Source organism: Acanthisitta chloris, unplaced genomic scaffold (assembly GCF_000695815.1).
Source record: "Acanthisitta chloris isolate BGI_N310 unplaced genomic scaffold, ASM69581v1 scaffold42119, whole genome shotgun sequence".
Classification (NCBI taxonomy): Eukaryota; Metazoa; Chordata; class Aves; order Passeriformes; family Acanthisittidae; genus Acanthisitta; species Acanthisitta chloris.
The window spans coordinates 11,406-27,137 of NW_008690478.1; the positions used below are offsets into that span (position 1 = coordinate 11,406).

General features: G+C 38.8%; 1 protein-coding gene across 1 annotated transcript in view; it reads right to left on the minus strand.

The window, feature by feature from the left end:
• The window catches only part of LOC103809004 (inaD-like protein), a gene marked incomplete at its 3' end in the record, with an annotated part of 24,704 nt that extends 10,095 nt beyond the window's left edge, over positions 1 to 14,609 (minus strand). Inside the window, exons 1-9 of the mRNA XM_009081816.1 lie at positions 14,588 to 14,609; positions 14,346 to 14,512; positions 12,509 to 12,700; positions 11,035 to 11,174; positions 9,048 to 9,246; positions 7,261 to 7,389; positions 5,448 to 5,660; positions 1,738 to 1,840; positions 482 to 573 (exon numbers count right to left, since the gene is read on the minus strand). Coding sequence (XP_009080064.1) covers positions 482 to 573; positions 1,738 to 1,840; positions 5,448 to 5,660; positions 7,261 to 7,389; positions 9,048 to 9,246; positions 11,035 to 11,174; positions 12,509 to 12,700; positions 14,346 to 14,512; positions 14,588 to 14,609 — 1,257 coding nt within the window. The remainder of the gene's footprint in view (positions 1 to 481; positions 574 to 1,737; positions 1,841 to 5,447; positions 5,661 to 7,260; positions 7,390 to 9,047; positions 9,247 to 11,034; positions 11,175 to 12,508; positions 12,701 to 14,345; positions 14,513 to 14,587) is intronic.
• Positions 14,610 to 15,732: the final 1,123 nt, after the last annotated feature.

The following is a 15,732-nucleotide window of genomic DNA, read 5'->3' on the forward strand; positions in this document are numbered from 1 at the left end:
TTCAATTCACTGTTCTTCAGTGGTTTTTTTCATATTTCTACACATAGATCTTGGATTTTCAAACCTAAATTGTATCCACACGATGCTACACAGTCATTAAGCACCACAATGTGCCACATCTTGCAGAATCTTAACCATCCTCAAACCACATTCAATCCAAGAATTTAATTCTGATCATCTTTACTTCAGGCCAAAAGCCAAGATTCTCCACTCTGAAACATTTTAATCCAAATGGTTTTCTCTTTCACAGTTAACTACTATTTACTACTTCTTTGAATATAAAATAATACTTTAACCACAGCAAGCCAAAGCTCATTTCTGTCACAAATCTACCTAAACAAATACAAACCACCAAATTATTTCTTCTGCAAAGCAGAGAAGGTTTAATTAATTCTACAATGGCCTTATTACATTGTTCTTTTAACACTAAGGTATGTAATGAAGTATTAGTTCTACAGCAATACAGAAGTATTTTACTTACAGCAACAATTTTGTCATGAACATGAATTTGGCCATTGTGGTCAGCAGCACTACCAGGTATGATGTTTTTCACAAAAATCCCTGAAGGTTCTGCTGGGGGGAAGAGAAACAAGTCACTGCATTAACCTAATTTGTTTCTTTTCTTATTAGGCTTTTTAATTACAGCCTTTTTCACACCCTTCCTTCTGTCCATAAAGTGATAATTCCAACCACCAACTCATGCACATTACCACTCACACAACATGGCACCAAACAACTGTAGTGGAAAAACCAGCACTGACACAACCACCTGTACACTGACCTCAAATTTTTCCCTTAAAATGCCTCACAAAAGGCCACCTCCTCCATGGATTCATCCTTGTGCTTACCCAGGCTTTAAACCACAATCACTTAAATCCATGCTGCATTTGATTTCAATAGGACTAACTAAGCTAAAAGTAAAGTATGTGCTTAAGGACTTTGATCAGGACTTCAATCATCTTACAGCTAAAGAATTTAGTACTTTAAATCTTAATGAAAAAGGATTTTTCTTTAAAAAAAGAAAAGAGACATGGAAATCAGCAAAGCTGGGTTTTGTCACGTTTGACATTTCATTATTCTTACTTCTAATTAGAACAAGGAAATAAAAACAAAACAAAAAATCCAGTGAAAACCCAAAACATCAGCTGAAATATTAACCTTCCCTTCCACAAACTCCTGCTAAATACGAGATGCTGATGTTTAATTCTACTGAATCTTGACACTTCATCCCTCATTTTCTGAACACTGACCTTCCTCAGACACCTGGCCAACATGGTTGGTCCATGCTCAGCAAAACTCCTCCACCTGTGCTCCAAACACAACTCTTCCCACTGCCTGACACATGCTCCTCCCCCAGCCCAGTTCCCAATGCTCACTGCACTGGCCTTGGATTCCTGACTGGCAAGGCAACAGGAGGATCTCCTGGGAACAAGGATGGTTGGAGAGCAACACCAGCTGCACCACATTCCCAGAATACTTTTGAGTCCCACAGGAAGGGAAGGGGGCAAAAAGCATTACCCCCTATGTATAAAACCTGATATCCATTATCATTTGTGCAAACAATATCTGAAAGACAAGTTAACAGCTCTAATTTAAAGAGGATTGAGGGGAAAAGAAAAACCTGATTCCATGTCCCCATATCCTAGAACAGGTAGGAGCTATCCGTTTTCCCCATGGTCAATAATGGATATCTGAGAAGTTCTTGTCGTAGACCCTACTAAACCCTGTAGAACTCACCTACATCACATGTACCAGCATATCCAACAATTGTTATCCCCAGGCTTTGCCCATTCTTTTTTATAAGTTCAACGTCATAGGTATCAAAAAGGTTGGTATTATCCTATAAATAAAGCATAAGACAGTAAAAAACAATTCATAATTCCCCAGTACCATTACAGTATTGCAGATTAATTAAGATCTTCAGGAGTGAGCAGTGATTTTTTTTCCTGTTTTAGGAGGGATCATATTTGCAACAGAGACACACAAGTTTTGTTGACAATAAAGTGTCCCCTAACGTCATTAGCTGCTTTTTAAGTTCTTTCCTAACACTTTCTCCACATACCTGTCAGAGGTATAATATTCATATTTTACGGGAAACAACAGTTTTCATTAGACTATTCAGAGGCCCTTTGCCTTCGGATTCCACTGCTGCTTGGTAACAACTAACTTCCCAGTCAATCCCTCAAGACAATGAAAACCCTGAATGCCCTCAAAATTTCTTCTCTCCTTTTCATATGTGAGTCCTGATAAACAGTGTAATGAATCCACTTGCCACAGCTCTTTCTATTGGATATTTAAGAAGCAAAATATCTGGTATAAATACAGAGTGTTATCACATCACACCCATCCCTGGAGGTGATCAAGGACAGGTTGGATGGAGCTCTGAGCAATCTGGTCTAGTGGAAGGTGTCCCTGCCCATGGCAGGGAGCTGGAATTAGATGACCTTTAAGGTGCCTTCCAACCCAAACCACTCTGTGATTTTGTTAGAAAAAGTAATCTCTCCTTGTCATCACCTACTAAGGAAGTGAGGACCAGCAGGAAAGGGATCTCAGAGACAGGTTCAATGCCCTGAAATGAAACAAACCACACAGCAGACACATCTCTACTACAGAAGCAGTTGTCTACTTAAATGCAAATCTGGGAGACTAGGTAGGTGCTTGAGCTTATTATTGCTTTTACATTAGATCCTGAACCACAAAAACATTCCAGAAGTCAGTCTCACACACATCAGCTTAACAAGTTTGCTATGACCCTGTTCAGATTTGAACACTGGCAAACTGCAAGGAGCACTGCAAGACTCCAGGTTGTCCAAGGCAATAGGAAGCAAAAGAGTCATCAGTTTGCATTCAAATAGAATTATTTTTAAGACCTAACACAGGAAGGGAGAATATTCATTTGTAAATGCACTGAAAATTCATTTGTAAAGTCCCTACAAAACTGGCATCAGGATGTCTGCGAAACTCTCCTCTGACCAGCAGAAATCAAAACTGCAAGACAGAGCTCAAACAGGGAACAGTAAAGATCCCAGAGAGACCAGAGAGAAAAACAATCAAGCACATAAATCTGGGATTGCAAGGTATAAATTAAAATACATAGAGTTGTTTGTTTTCAGTAATCAGATACAGCCCAACGAGATCAAAAAGAAGATGATGAGAGTAAGGTCTGTTAAAACGATGAAATCAAGAGGGATATTGTCACTGCCAACAGCAAAAAATGGACTGGGAAATTGGAAAACATTTCTTAAGGGAGTGAAAAAGGAGAAGTTTAATCAAATGCTTGCCAAGTATCAGCTCTGGAAGGACCCATATTAAAAGCAGGCCAGAGACACAGCCATACCTACCCCAGTTTTCAATGGAAGAGAAATCGATGGACAGCTATCTCGTTATCACACACACCTCCCTCCACTAGCAAAGTCATTAAGCTCATTAAATGCCTTCCAACTCCCTTGCTCCATAAGAGGCTGATGGAGATGAAGATAAGTTTTGATGCTGTCACTTATCTATAGAAAACAAGTCCACAGCACCATCTGAAATGGAGCTGTGGCCTTGAGAGTCCAGCTGTTTTGACAAAGGCTCCTCACAGTCAGTGCTCTGGCTACACACATTTTCTGTAACTAATATACCTGGTAGAATGCAAAACATTCAAAATGGACTCTGGAAAAAGAATCAAAGTACAAAGTCCTAAATACAGTCAGTACAAGTAGGCTGATAACATTTCTGTCAGTATCTTGGAGAGTATAGATAATGTCACTGTTTCCTTGTGCCCAGGTACAGACATAAGTAGTTTCAGTTATTCTCTACGACAGGAAATATAAAGAAAATCAAATATTGATATAAACTTCTAAATAACTAACCATCTATTAAAAATGCCTTTCTGCTGGTTTGCAAAAAAAAAAAAAAAAGGAAAATATTTTGTATTCCAAAGCCAACAGATAGTGAAAGTACTCAGAAACTAGAGAGAAATTAGATTACAGGAAGTTCTGTCATAAATCAGACACAAACTGAAAAGTAGATCATTGAAATCATCATTGAAGTAATAAATACATTCAGATTAGCCACTAATCTTGTCTTCAGCAAATCAATCCTAGCAACAGAAAGAGGAGTTTCTTCAAATTTACCTATGAAGTCACTATTTAGTTCAAAAAACAACAGATCAACTGGCAGAAGTAAAACAAAGTAAATAAAACTGCAAAATGATTTTTTCCTCTCTAAACTACATAGCAGGAATAAGGAGGACACTGGAAGGACATCCAGAAGGAATAGCATTTTGGAAAGGAAGCAGCATCTACAATGCTTAGGGTCAATTAGTGATGACAGGAACAGAGAGAAATAGTAGTCTGTAGGGGAAACAAAGCTAGGCCCGTGTTATTTTTTCCCTAATATGGGCCTTGGGAAGCATGATCCAGTAAGCAAAGAAGTGTTTCAGAATAATGCTGATTGTTTAGGAAAGTCTTTTGTCAGAGTGGTAGACAAATCCACCTTTAAGACTTCGCCTTATGTACACAGATCATCTTGGGAGGAGCTTGAGAAGGACTCAAAGTACTCTACTGACAGCTTCAGCCACAGGAGTTTTGCGGAGATGCCAGACACAAAGCCACTGGCTGCCTTGCAGTGACTGTGCTCAGTAAGCAGGAAGGTGGGTTTGCAATAACATGACTGCTAATCTCACCTTTGAAAATGGTGCTTCCAAAAAAAATTAGCTCTTTTCGCTCAAATTCAAGAAACTAGACAAGAAAGAAAAGGCTACTCAGATTCTACACCTAAATCTAAGCAGCACAGTAGCAGCAGATGGTACACAAGCACAGCTTTGTTTATGTTTCGAGACCTACTGTACACTTAGTGTAGCATTTGTTGATTTTAATTACTCAAAACTGAAAAGAATGACTTCAAAAACAAGAGACTTTGATATGACCATGATAAGATTTGCTAAAACAAGTTTCAAAATTCTTAGATATATTTCCTATCACAGACAGTAGTGCAGAGTATGAAAACATTACACTTATGTTTCATAACTGAATTGTGCTGAATAATTCTGGTGTGGCCATGGAGCTCTGGATTTCAGAGTAGGGAAATTCACAGTCCAGTTTTAAATCCACTTATGAGTGATTGATTAGCAAAAGTGTAATGAGCTAAGGAGGGGAACTGAGAGTACCACTTATCGATAATGTTTATGGTCTTGGTAATTAAATTACCCACTCTGAAATAAATTCTGTAAAGCTGGTCATTCTGATCCCAAGATTATAGGTATTAATAACATACAGGAAAAGGGAAAAAATTATAGAAGGCAGGGCTGTAATAATGACCACTTAAATGCAAGCATATGATCTCTGGAAACTCAAGAGAGGAGAAGCACTTTAGGTCTCAAGAACACACTGTTCTCTCCTTCCTTTCTGATCACGAGCCACAAACACACTTAAAAATGTTCTAAGGAAACAGCAGATACTTACATTTCCATTTTGAAGGGAAGGTAATGTGCTGACTGGCCAGCTCACAGGAGCTGGCGGAGTCTCCATGACTTCACACTTTGGGTCTCTTGCAACGATCATCCTAACAGAATTCCCACAGTTTCTCAGCACTTGGGCAACTTGCTCGCTGGTCATTCCTTGCACATTGGTCCCTCCAATCTGCAAAATGTGATCTCCTGTCCTGAGCCTCCCATCCTTCAAATACAAATAAAAATGGAGAAAATGTTTCCAGTCTCCACATGAAATATCTGTTCCATTGCACAACTGAAACCATGTACGGGCATCTTCATGGCCACAAGAATCAGTGTGAGAAAATACCAGAGAACTGACCACCATGGCAACATACTAAATCATTCAAGGACTCTTTTACACAACTGTGCACTGGTTTTTCCACTGTTTTGCTCATTCAGGAGAAAACAAACAGCAACAACATTTTGCAATTTCAAAGACTGCTGTGTATTGCTGTTTCATGGAACACTCCTCACAGGATAGAGTTAGAATAAAAGCACAGCATTATAATTTAGGATTTTTCAGAGTTTTTCCCTAATACCTCTACATTCTTCTCTCATATGACTTGCTCCAACTTGAGTGAGTAAATCCAAAGACTCCACACAGCCCATTTTATACCTGATAATTATGATTCATGACCTACATCATCGTTTCTCTTATAAGCAAACATTCCTAGGACCAAGTCCTCAGCTGGTATTGATCAGCACAGCTCCACCACCTTTGGTGCATTGATTTATACAGCAATCAGAGCAGACTTATTCCCAGAACCAACTCAAACTCACTTACAAACTCATCCAACTTCAACATGTATATGCACTCATTATTCCACATGTTCTTAATGACAAGAACGATGCGGTGAGTTCTTAACTTACATGATTCATTTGTAGCCAAAACACTTTCTTCCTTACAGCAAAACAGGTGTTAGACAATAATTAAGAAAATACTCATTTATACACTGCAGGTTCAGAGGGAGACAGTCAAGCAAAAGCCAACACTTTCCAGGAAAGCTGTCTGAATTTCCAATCTTCATTTCCATCCTGTACTAGAGGAAGCACCTTAGCCTCTCTCTTTTGTCTCTATGGATTCCAGTCCTCAAATAGTAACTTGTCATAACTAAATACACTTTAAAAGTCCAAATCTGGTTTGCCATTGCATGTGTTCTACTCCTGAAATGTAGAAACACTTAGCAATGAGGCTTTAAAGATGAGCAATCAGAGGCTGCAAACTGTACCTATGCAACTGCAAAAGGTATCAGGACCTTCAAAAGGTTTTGCATCAAACCTGAGTGTCCCCTTGAACTGGTCAGACTGCCAGGCAGGGATCAAAACCCCTTCAAAATGAAACCCACTAAAAACAGGACATTATCAACTTCTAAACTGAACTTGGCAATGCAATGACTTCAACAGGCAGATCCTCTTGCCTGACAATTCAGTTGGAGAGTTTGTACTTACAGATGTTGCCAAATGCCAAATTCTGCAGAGTATTTGTTCTCCCTCAGACTGAAGATCTCAAAAGTATTACAAACATCAGGCAACTTTTCAGAACTTCTGCATGTTCAACCATGTTAAAACAGCCAAAGCATGTCTGAGAAACAACTTAATTCATATCAGGTGCTGACTTTTCCCTCAATCATACCTTCACTTATTTATGAAGTATATGTTGGCATTCAGGCTTTGATGCTATCAAGCTTCCTTTTGTCTCAGTGTATTAGTTTATTTTAAGACTGTCAAAACCAGTTAATTATACTTTACAATCAAACAAGAAGTGACATAATATAACAAATTACCCGATCTGCTAATCCTCCAGGAACAATTGTTCTTACAACTACTCCACTCGACTTTCCTCCTACAATTCCAAAGCCTAGTCCCGAACCATCGTTAATCAGCTCAACGTCTTCAATGTGGCCCCAGTGAATCTGCAATTAATAAAACCAGGAGATGTTAATTTCAGCCCATCATTAATGTTTCTCACTCTCACGTGTCGCAGGAATGACGAGGATTAATCAGAGCCATTTTCTGCCTCTCCCCCATGTACTGGAGATCTGTGGGATTTTGTTCACTCAGCTCCACTTCCCTGTAAACACACAGTGGGATTTCTCATCTGTTTTTAAACACACATTTTGTCCTTCACTTTCAGGATAACAGGATACTAGGAAAGAGCTTGACTAAGAAAAACCAATTTGAAGGTTTTCTTGCCAAAATGAAAACTACCCTTAAAGTTCTTCATAAATCAAGAACACTGCAAATGAGAGAGGAAAAACAGAGGCAAGGAGCTTGCACTGGCCTAGTTTTCACTTAGCACTGCCCAAATTCTTACTCCTGTTATTTCACTTACTCTGAACACCACCAGGACTGAATTAATAGCACAGTGCAATATTCTGCCATACTGAATTGGAAGCAAATTTCTAAGCTACACTGTACCATGACCTTATGTTCTACAAGACAATCTGAAAATAACAAAGCTGTTAAGCAACCCAAACCCAGCCAATGTTTCTGTCAGATTAATATCTCACAGAAACCAAAATGGAGCAAAGTAGGCAGATTTAAGTCTTCTGTGAATAAAGGATTTATTAGCATACTGAAAATCTTTGCCAAAGCCAGTTAAATATCATAAAAGAAGTTTAAGGACCCCCTGTAGAGATATATATTTGTATTTTATTTTGTTAGTCTGTTCAGTGCAGATCTTTCAAAGAACAAGCAGTTAAAGTTTAATTCTTTAAAATTTTCAGTGCAATAAACAATATTGATTATCCACTAAAACCTTCAGATTTCACTACCTCTGTAATAATCATGAGGGAAATAATTACTGAGAATAAGGGAAAGCACTGCTCTTAACCAGGTTTTCAACAAAATCTAAGAGCACAATAAATTAAGCTTCTGATATTACAAACCCTGGATTTTGGTGTGCAGTTTGACCAAATCCAGTGAAGCCACCTGGACCACAGGGGTTGGACACAGGTGGAAGTTTAGCCCTAGCTTATTAGATGTCTCAGTGACAAGGTCTCTTTTGTCACAAAAGGGTTCACAATCAATGAAATTTGCAGATCAAAAAAACCCCCAAATTGATAAATAAACAGAGATTGAGATGTTCTTTAACAGGTGTTTTTTGCTTGCTTTTTTAAAACAAAGACAAGGCTTTTTTGGTTTGAGCAGTGTAAGTTGAAATTGGTTGGGATACTTCAAGCAGTGTTCCTGACAGGTTATGTTTACTCTCTTTTAAGATGTAATCAGAGCATCTTTAATTGCTGAGCACAAGTAGGTTTCAGCTGGGTATACTCATAAAATGCTTTACCCAGCCTATGCTCAACAGCCCCTGCTGCTAGGAATATGTTGATCTACTAAAGCTTCTGCTATCCCATAAAAACCCAGGATCTATTTTATAACAACTCCATGCAGCTTTGCAATGGAAGCCTTATACTTACTGCAGGATGAGCCTAAATGAAATGTCATCACATACAAAATCTGAGTAAAGAAAAAATCCCTAAATGTAAACCTTGCTAACACAAACACTCAGAGCCATGAAGAAAATATCCAGCATAGATCAAAATGTGATTTTGACAGCATTACAACTCACAGTCTCAGGTGGATTTACATCACTTAATATGACAGATGAAGTTCTGCTGTTTCCTTGAACTGGCTCCCTGGCCACAACCAGATGCAGGGACCCTGTGGATTGCTGGAGGAGGGCTATGGCGTGCTGATGGGAAATGTTCTGATCCAATGGGGTGCAATTAATGGCCAGTATGTGGTCATTTTCCTTCAGCCTTTGATCCCTTAACAAAACATTGAAAGAAAGTTTAAGATGCAGCATAGTGGCTTCACAACAGGCTCATGTAATTTAAACATGAACATGCAAAACACACAGTTGGGCAAGGTTAAATGTCTATATATTTTTAAAATCTGCTTATTAGGCTGTTTTCCCCAACTTACAAACTACAAGCAATCCACACTGTGCTGAACTGCACAGCCACCTTTTGTTCCAGCTCAGAAATCTGCTCAATTTTTTACTTTGCCTCCATTCAGAATTTAATTGAAATTCCCTTTCTTGAGGATATTGAACTACAAAGCAGAAAAAATTGTTTTTGTAGTTACACAATAAACTAGAAACTATTCTTCATTATGTTTGGCACTACATGATCTCTATGTACCCACAAATTTGGGCCATGATATTGTTTTGCATCATTATTTAATGTAAAGATGAATGAGCTGAGTATTTATATTTTACTCCAAATTTATACTATCAAGCTTCAGACATGAAACTTTCTTTGAGCAACACACAGTTCACTTCCTACCTTGAGATAATATGAATTTCACAGTTAATTCACCCCAGTGATGAATTTAGATTTGTGACAAGAGAGAAACCATCACTCATCTCCTTTGTTAAATATTCATTCTGAGCACGAGACCAAACTGTTACATAGACAGACACTGCCTTCAAAGCTCTGTAGGAATCCAAAAAAGTCTCCAGGAGATCTTGTCTCAGAAGCAAAATGGGAAGCATGCTGGGGAAACTTATAAACTCCCAAACAATATAGCTGCACATCTTAACTAAGGCATTTTAAACTTCCTTTTTATCATGCCATGTTTAAGATGTTTCCCAGAAATCACTTTCTTCGAGCACTAACCATATTTTAGATTCTCTCATCAAAGAAAGTGAGCAGCAGGTCATCAAATCCTAAAGTGAGATATTCACCCTCCTTTGACATCCGGATCAGTCCATCTGTCTCCACTTTGAAAGAGCCTAATATGCTTTTCTTTAAGTGTTCTCTGGTGTGTTCTCTGTGGGCCCATAGCCATTATCATTCCAACCTCTCCCCACTCTTTTTGTCATCCTGTGTTGGCACTTCCTGACATGTGTTATTTAAAAAGTGACACCAATGACTTGAAATCTAGACACATTTTCTTGAAACATAATTCCAAGCACTGCATTTGTCTCATGCCAACTCTTGTGGTTTTACAATCGCATTTTTATTTTTAAAGGATTGCTCTGTCTTGCTCTGTCTTTTGTTGTTGGGTGAAAACCCACAGACAATACAGGGAGAAACTGCCTGAAGCCTCGATTCTGTGATGACATCTGTGCAGGGATCTGTCAGGAGGAGTGGATCTAAATTTACACAGGAAACCAACAGTAAAACCAGCTATAAATAGGGCATTGTCAGAGGCACATAAATAAAGTAACACGGGCAAGAAAACCCCCACACGTCTTTCAGGGATACAGTGCATAAAAATTCAAATGGAGGCTAATTTTTATTTTCCTTCTATTCTTTCCTGAGTTTTCTTTTGCTTTTTTAATCAGTGCTGAAGATTCTCTCAAGTGAGTCATGATTTCTGGAAATGCCATTTGTGACTGGCTTGGATATTTAAAACTCATCTGAAAAATCTGATCCTCAAAACATGAGTCCCTTTAGTTGAAAAGGCAGAATTTGAGATACCACCACCAAAATATCCCAACCAGATAACCCAGACAAACATGTTATTCTGCTGGAGTTTTCAGCATGAAGGTCGTGACTTTTCCCTTCATGGAAAATCCAGTTTTCCAAACACAATTATAAAGATCTCACCTGTCAGCTATGCTTCCTGGCTGGACTTCTTTGACAAAGATACCAACTTCTCCCAAGGTGGGATTTTTAAGGGCAACCACACTAAATCCAAGACCTCCAACAGAAGGTTTATCAATCTTTATTGATTCTATTTGTCTTCCCTAATAAAAGATGAAAAACCCGTGATTTACTTATTTTTAATGCAACAGAAAGAGCTAAAAATTTATGAACACTGGGAGAATTATTCTCCTCCTAAGACGAAACAAAGGCAAAACACTGAATATGTTATTTCTATAAAAGCTCCTCCATTTATTATTTTTAATATAGCAAAGTATTGGATATGCAAACACTGTGAGGTTCTGAAACCTCAGGGAATTTAAGAGCTGCTTTCACACTTCATTCACATTATGAGATGAATTCCAAAGTGGATGAAAACTATGAACAAAGTGCTGTCTAGAGCAATATATTTGGGATTTCTGGAAATGCTGTATAGCTAAGCTAAATTACTTGTCTTTTGGCTCCCCTTGCTCTTAATGCTGATTTTTAGGTGCATGTTCAAAAGATTGCAGTTTTTAAATAGAGAAATTAATTTCCTTCCCCTCCCTGCAACTTCACACTTAATGCTAAAAAACAAGTTTGCTTTTGCAAGTGTTTTTCAGCTCCCATACAAGATTTCCGGGGTTGTTTACGGGGGAATATTACTCAGAGAATGCACTGCTACCACAGCTGTTTTATTCAAAATAATATACAGCCTTTACTGCTAAATGTTTTATCTGATGAGTTAATGACACGCTAATGAGAAGAGTTATGCTGAAAATATTACAGCTACATTAAGGTAGTCAATTAGCAACAGTTACTTAATACAGAAAGGCAGAACTAACCAATTAAATTAATGGTTCAAACTAACAGAGAACAATACATTGGTGGTGTAAATGCCAATCCCACATGGGTTGATGTCTGCACCTGTACAAATTCCATAAGCATCTGGTACATGCTGCATCACATGTTAATGAAATCTGCATCTGTCTGGCAGTTAAGACATACTAAATGAAGAGTTAAATAAAACATTAATGCCAGTTCTTTTAATCATTTGCACTGTTCATATATTAACAAAGTGGGTACGCTTCCAGTTTAAGATGTACTTGAGAAAACAAGTGTCTCCATCAAAAGGAGTTTCTGCTTAAAATGTCCATTTTCAGTAAAGTACCATCAAATACCAAAAAGTGTTTTCTGGAAATTGGAATTTCCCTTCTGCCTTGGTGCATTTGGTAGAAAATAAGACCAAAATTGGCAAGGAAAGGAAAAAACCAAAACCAAAAAACCCACAAAAAAACCTAAACAAGCCACCAAACCACTTTCTACTGCTGACATTATCTTACACAGGGAAAAGCTAGGTTAGGAGGCACCATGCTCCCAGCCACACAACAAAAAAAGCACTGTGAAAATGCACTTCAAAAGGAAAATAAGTTTGGCTCACTAAACCTGAGAGCCTTACCTTCGCCATTTGTTGGATGATCATGTTAAATTCATTAACTCCCAGGTTTGGAGTGAAGGTAGATGCTTTGTGTCCAGGTGGACTGCAAGGTGGATACACACTCCCAGCAGTGGCTGATTTTTCAGCAAACACTAGCAGCCCCCTCTTAGTAAAATCAAACTCCACTGAACGGTCAGGAGGCATATAATTGAGCTGTTGAAAACCGACAAAGACGTGGGAAAGCTATTAAAAACAAAAGGGATTTCCACATAACACCATTTTGTGTGCAGACTGCCAAAGAGCATGTTCATATATGCCTATCCACACAAATATACTCATGTATATAAATCAGGCAATGTTAATATGTAAGCTATAACCAAGCTACCATGTCAGGTTTAAACTGTTTTTCAGAAGGAAAGTTCCCTGAATGTTTCAGCTGTGTTTCTACTCCACTCACTTTCCTCTGTTTCTGTCATGTTTCTTCCCTGCTTGTGCCCATTATCCTCTTTTCACCCTGATAGTCCAGAAACAACACATGCAAAAGCACCAAACATTAAAAGAAGCACTCAAGCACTGTGGAAACTGTCAGGCAAACCTAGAGATAATTTTGGCACAGAAATCCAAATATTTTAAGAGCCACTCAGGAGCTCAAGGCCTGGTCTGTACTATGTCCTCCCTAGAGAGAGCCTAGGGTACAAACTACCCCTGAACATGGTATCACTGCTAGAACTTGCAGTTCTAGTCCTGACTGATAATGAAGAAATGCAGAAATATTCCCAGTGTGACATAATAAGCTGGAAAATCCCATCCTGAATGAAACTGCCATGCTTAAATAGCAGTTCAAGAAAACCACAATTTTCTATATATGAGAATTCTGAACATTCTGAATATAAAATCCACTGTGCCACAGTCACATCTTAGATCTAGTTGCACTTTCATGCATTTTCTAATAGCTTGCAGACATGCATCCAAGCTTTGGAAGGAAGGAACTGATGCAAGCACCCATGTGAATGTGGGAAGAAGAGAGAATGAATGGCACAGCCACCTCCATGCCACCCAGGCAGGAACAGGTACAATATATTTGGCAATGACAGCAAGATGGCCTTGTCCCTATGACACCCACCACATTGCATCTGCAGCTGGGAAAGTGCAGCAGCAACAGAAACAGGGATTGCTGCTGATTAGTCCATGATTTGTAGTTTGCTGCTGACTTTAAGTTACTTGCAGGGTGAAACCTGTTAACACAGGTGTGTCATGGATGCCCATGCCCACAAAATCTAAGTGTGGCACGATAAACCAATCCATCTGAGTACTGAGCACTGCTGAAGTCAAGTATTTTTCAAGCTAGCTCAGGTATGTCTGCATCAGAGCCTGGCAAATCTTCAGGAGGGGTTTTATAGACTTTCTTTCCCAAAGCAGTTTAACCATCCTCATCCAAATTAACAGGAACTAAGTGATGATGTCCCTTAAGGAGAGAAGATGCTGCCAGTGAGCTGATAAACAGTATTTATCTCTGTGAAAAACAAAGGAACCCAGTTCCAACTGTGTTCAGAACTCAAAGTACTGGAGCTGATGTCTTGTGCAGATGCTCTTCTCCGATGCTCTCAGCGCCACCCTCTCCTACAGCCCTTTTAAAGCATGTTGCCCCATGACCTGTTTGTTGCAAATCCACTCCTCATTTCAGCAGTGATTCTGCAGATACCAGCTTCACAAAAGAAAAAAACAACCCCAGCATTCACTCACACCATGTTACAGCTTATTAACAACAGTTCCCTTGTTATCACACGCCCACACAACCTGTTTGAAGCTCCACATTCACCAGTTACCATCACACCAACAACTGTAATTTTACACTCACTTGTTCCTTCAGCTGCTTGATGGATTGCTGGAGAGTCAGTATCTGGTTAAACAAGGGGCTCCTGAGGGTGTTCCTTAGAACAGTCAGGTTTTCATGATGTTGGGAATCCCTTTTCTCATGCAGTTTGGCTTGCAGACGATCCAGGATCTGCAGCACCTGCTGCTTATCTGCACCACAAAGGAGTCCAGGTTAGGAATGGAGCTTCACTGCTCAACAAAAGGAATCACTTTCAGGCTACATACCTGCTGCAGGGTTTTCAGGCATGTTGAAGAGTATTTTTGGAATTACTCAGAATAACCTAGATGAGATTGGAAAAAAAATCATATTAATAAATTATATATATATCCCCAAACAAAAGAGTAACGCTTGATAAATGCACTAAAATAATAAAGCCAACTACAACAAACTTAATTAAAAAATACTACTACCCTGTCATTTGCCCCAAGCATCAAACAAAGCTCTTAACATAGCTGTAGCCTCAACACATCCAAAAATCTTTCCTTGTTCTGTGTGCTTTTCCTTCCACACACAGGAAGCAATATGAACTCTTCCAAATATGAGTAAAAAGTATAAACACAGTGTGAAAAGGAAAGAAAACTGAGACACAGCTGTGTTAAACCAAATTATTTTGAATATTGACATGAAAGTTGTGATCTTTACACAGAGCTAAAATCTATTATTTAGAAGATACGTTCCACCTGATTAATTACTTCTAAGCAATATATTCTTATCATGCTAGCTCAGCCCTGCTGCAAGGCAATATAGGTAAGACCTTGCATTCCCTTACACAACAATGAAGTTCCCTCCACTCATGGGACAGCACAACCCAAAGGCCCAAAAGTAGACCAACTGATCCCTATTCCAACATGTTCCTATGAGATGTCAGTTCTAATTGCAGCCTCAGTGATCAACAGGTAAAAGAAGCCTGTTCACTTCTTGCTTTTGTATGTACGTGACAAGCTTTTAAGGAGCAAAATATCCTTTATCAAGCAGCAAAATATCCCTTATCAAGCTTCTAAGGAGCAGAATATCCTTTATCACTGTGGCTCCTCCACAGTGCCAAACAGAGCAGGTCTCCAGCTGGGGCTGAGTCCTAGATGGCAGTATAAAAACAACAGACTTGCAATTAGCAGCGATGATAAATTTGTACCCTTGCTTGCATGTTATTAAGTGGATGTGGAACCTGTCAGTCTGAAATCTATCAAGGCAGCTCTACCAAAACACACCCGAGAAACATGATTTCTTCACTCAGTACAAGCTCCTCTGAAAGAACTCAGACATTTAACAGCACACTTTGCATAATTTTATCCAGTATATAACTGTATAATTTCAGAATAATATATCTGGATATACTTTTTTGAGCAAAAATAGCCATATCTATATATAT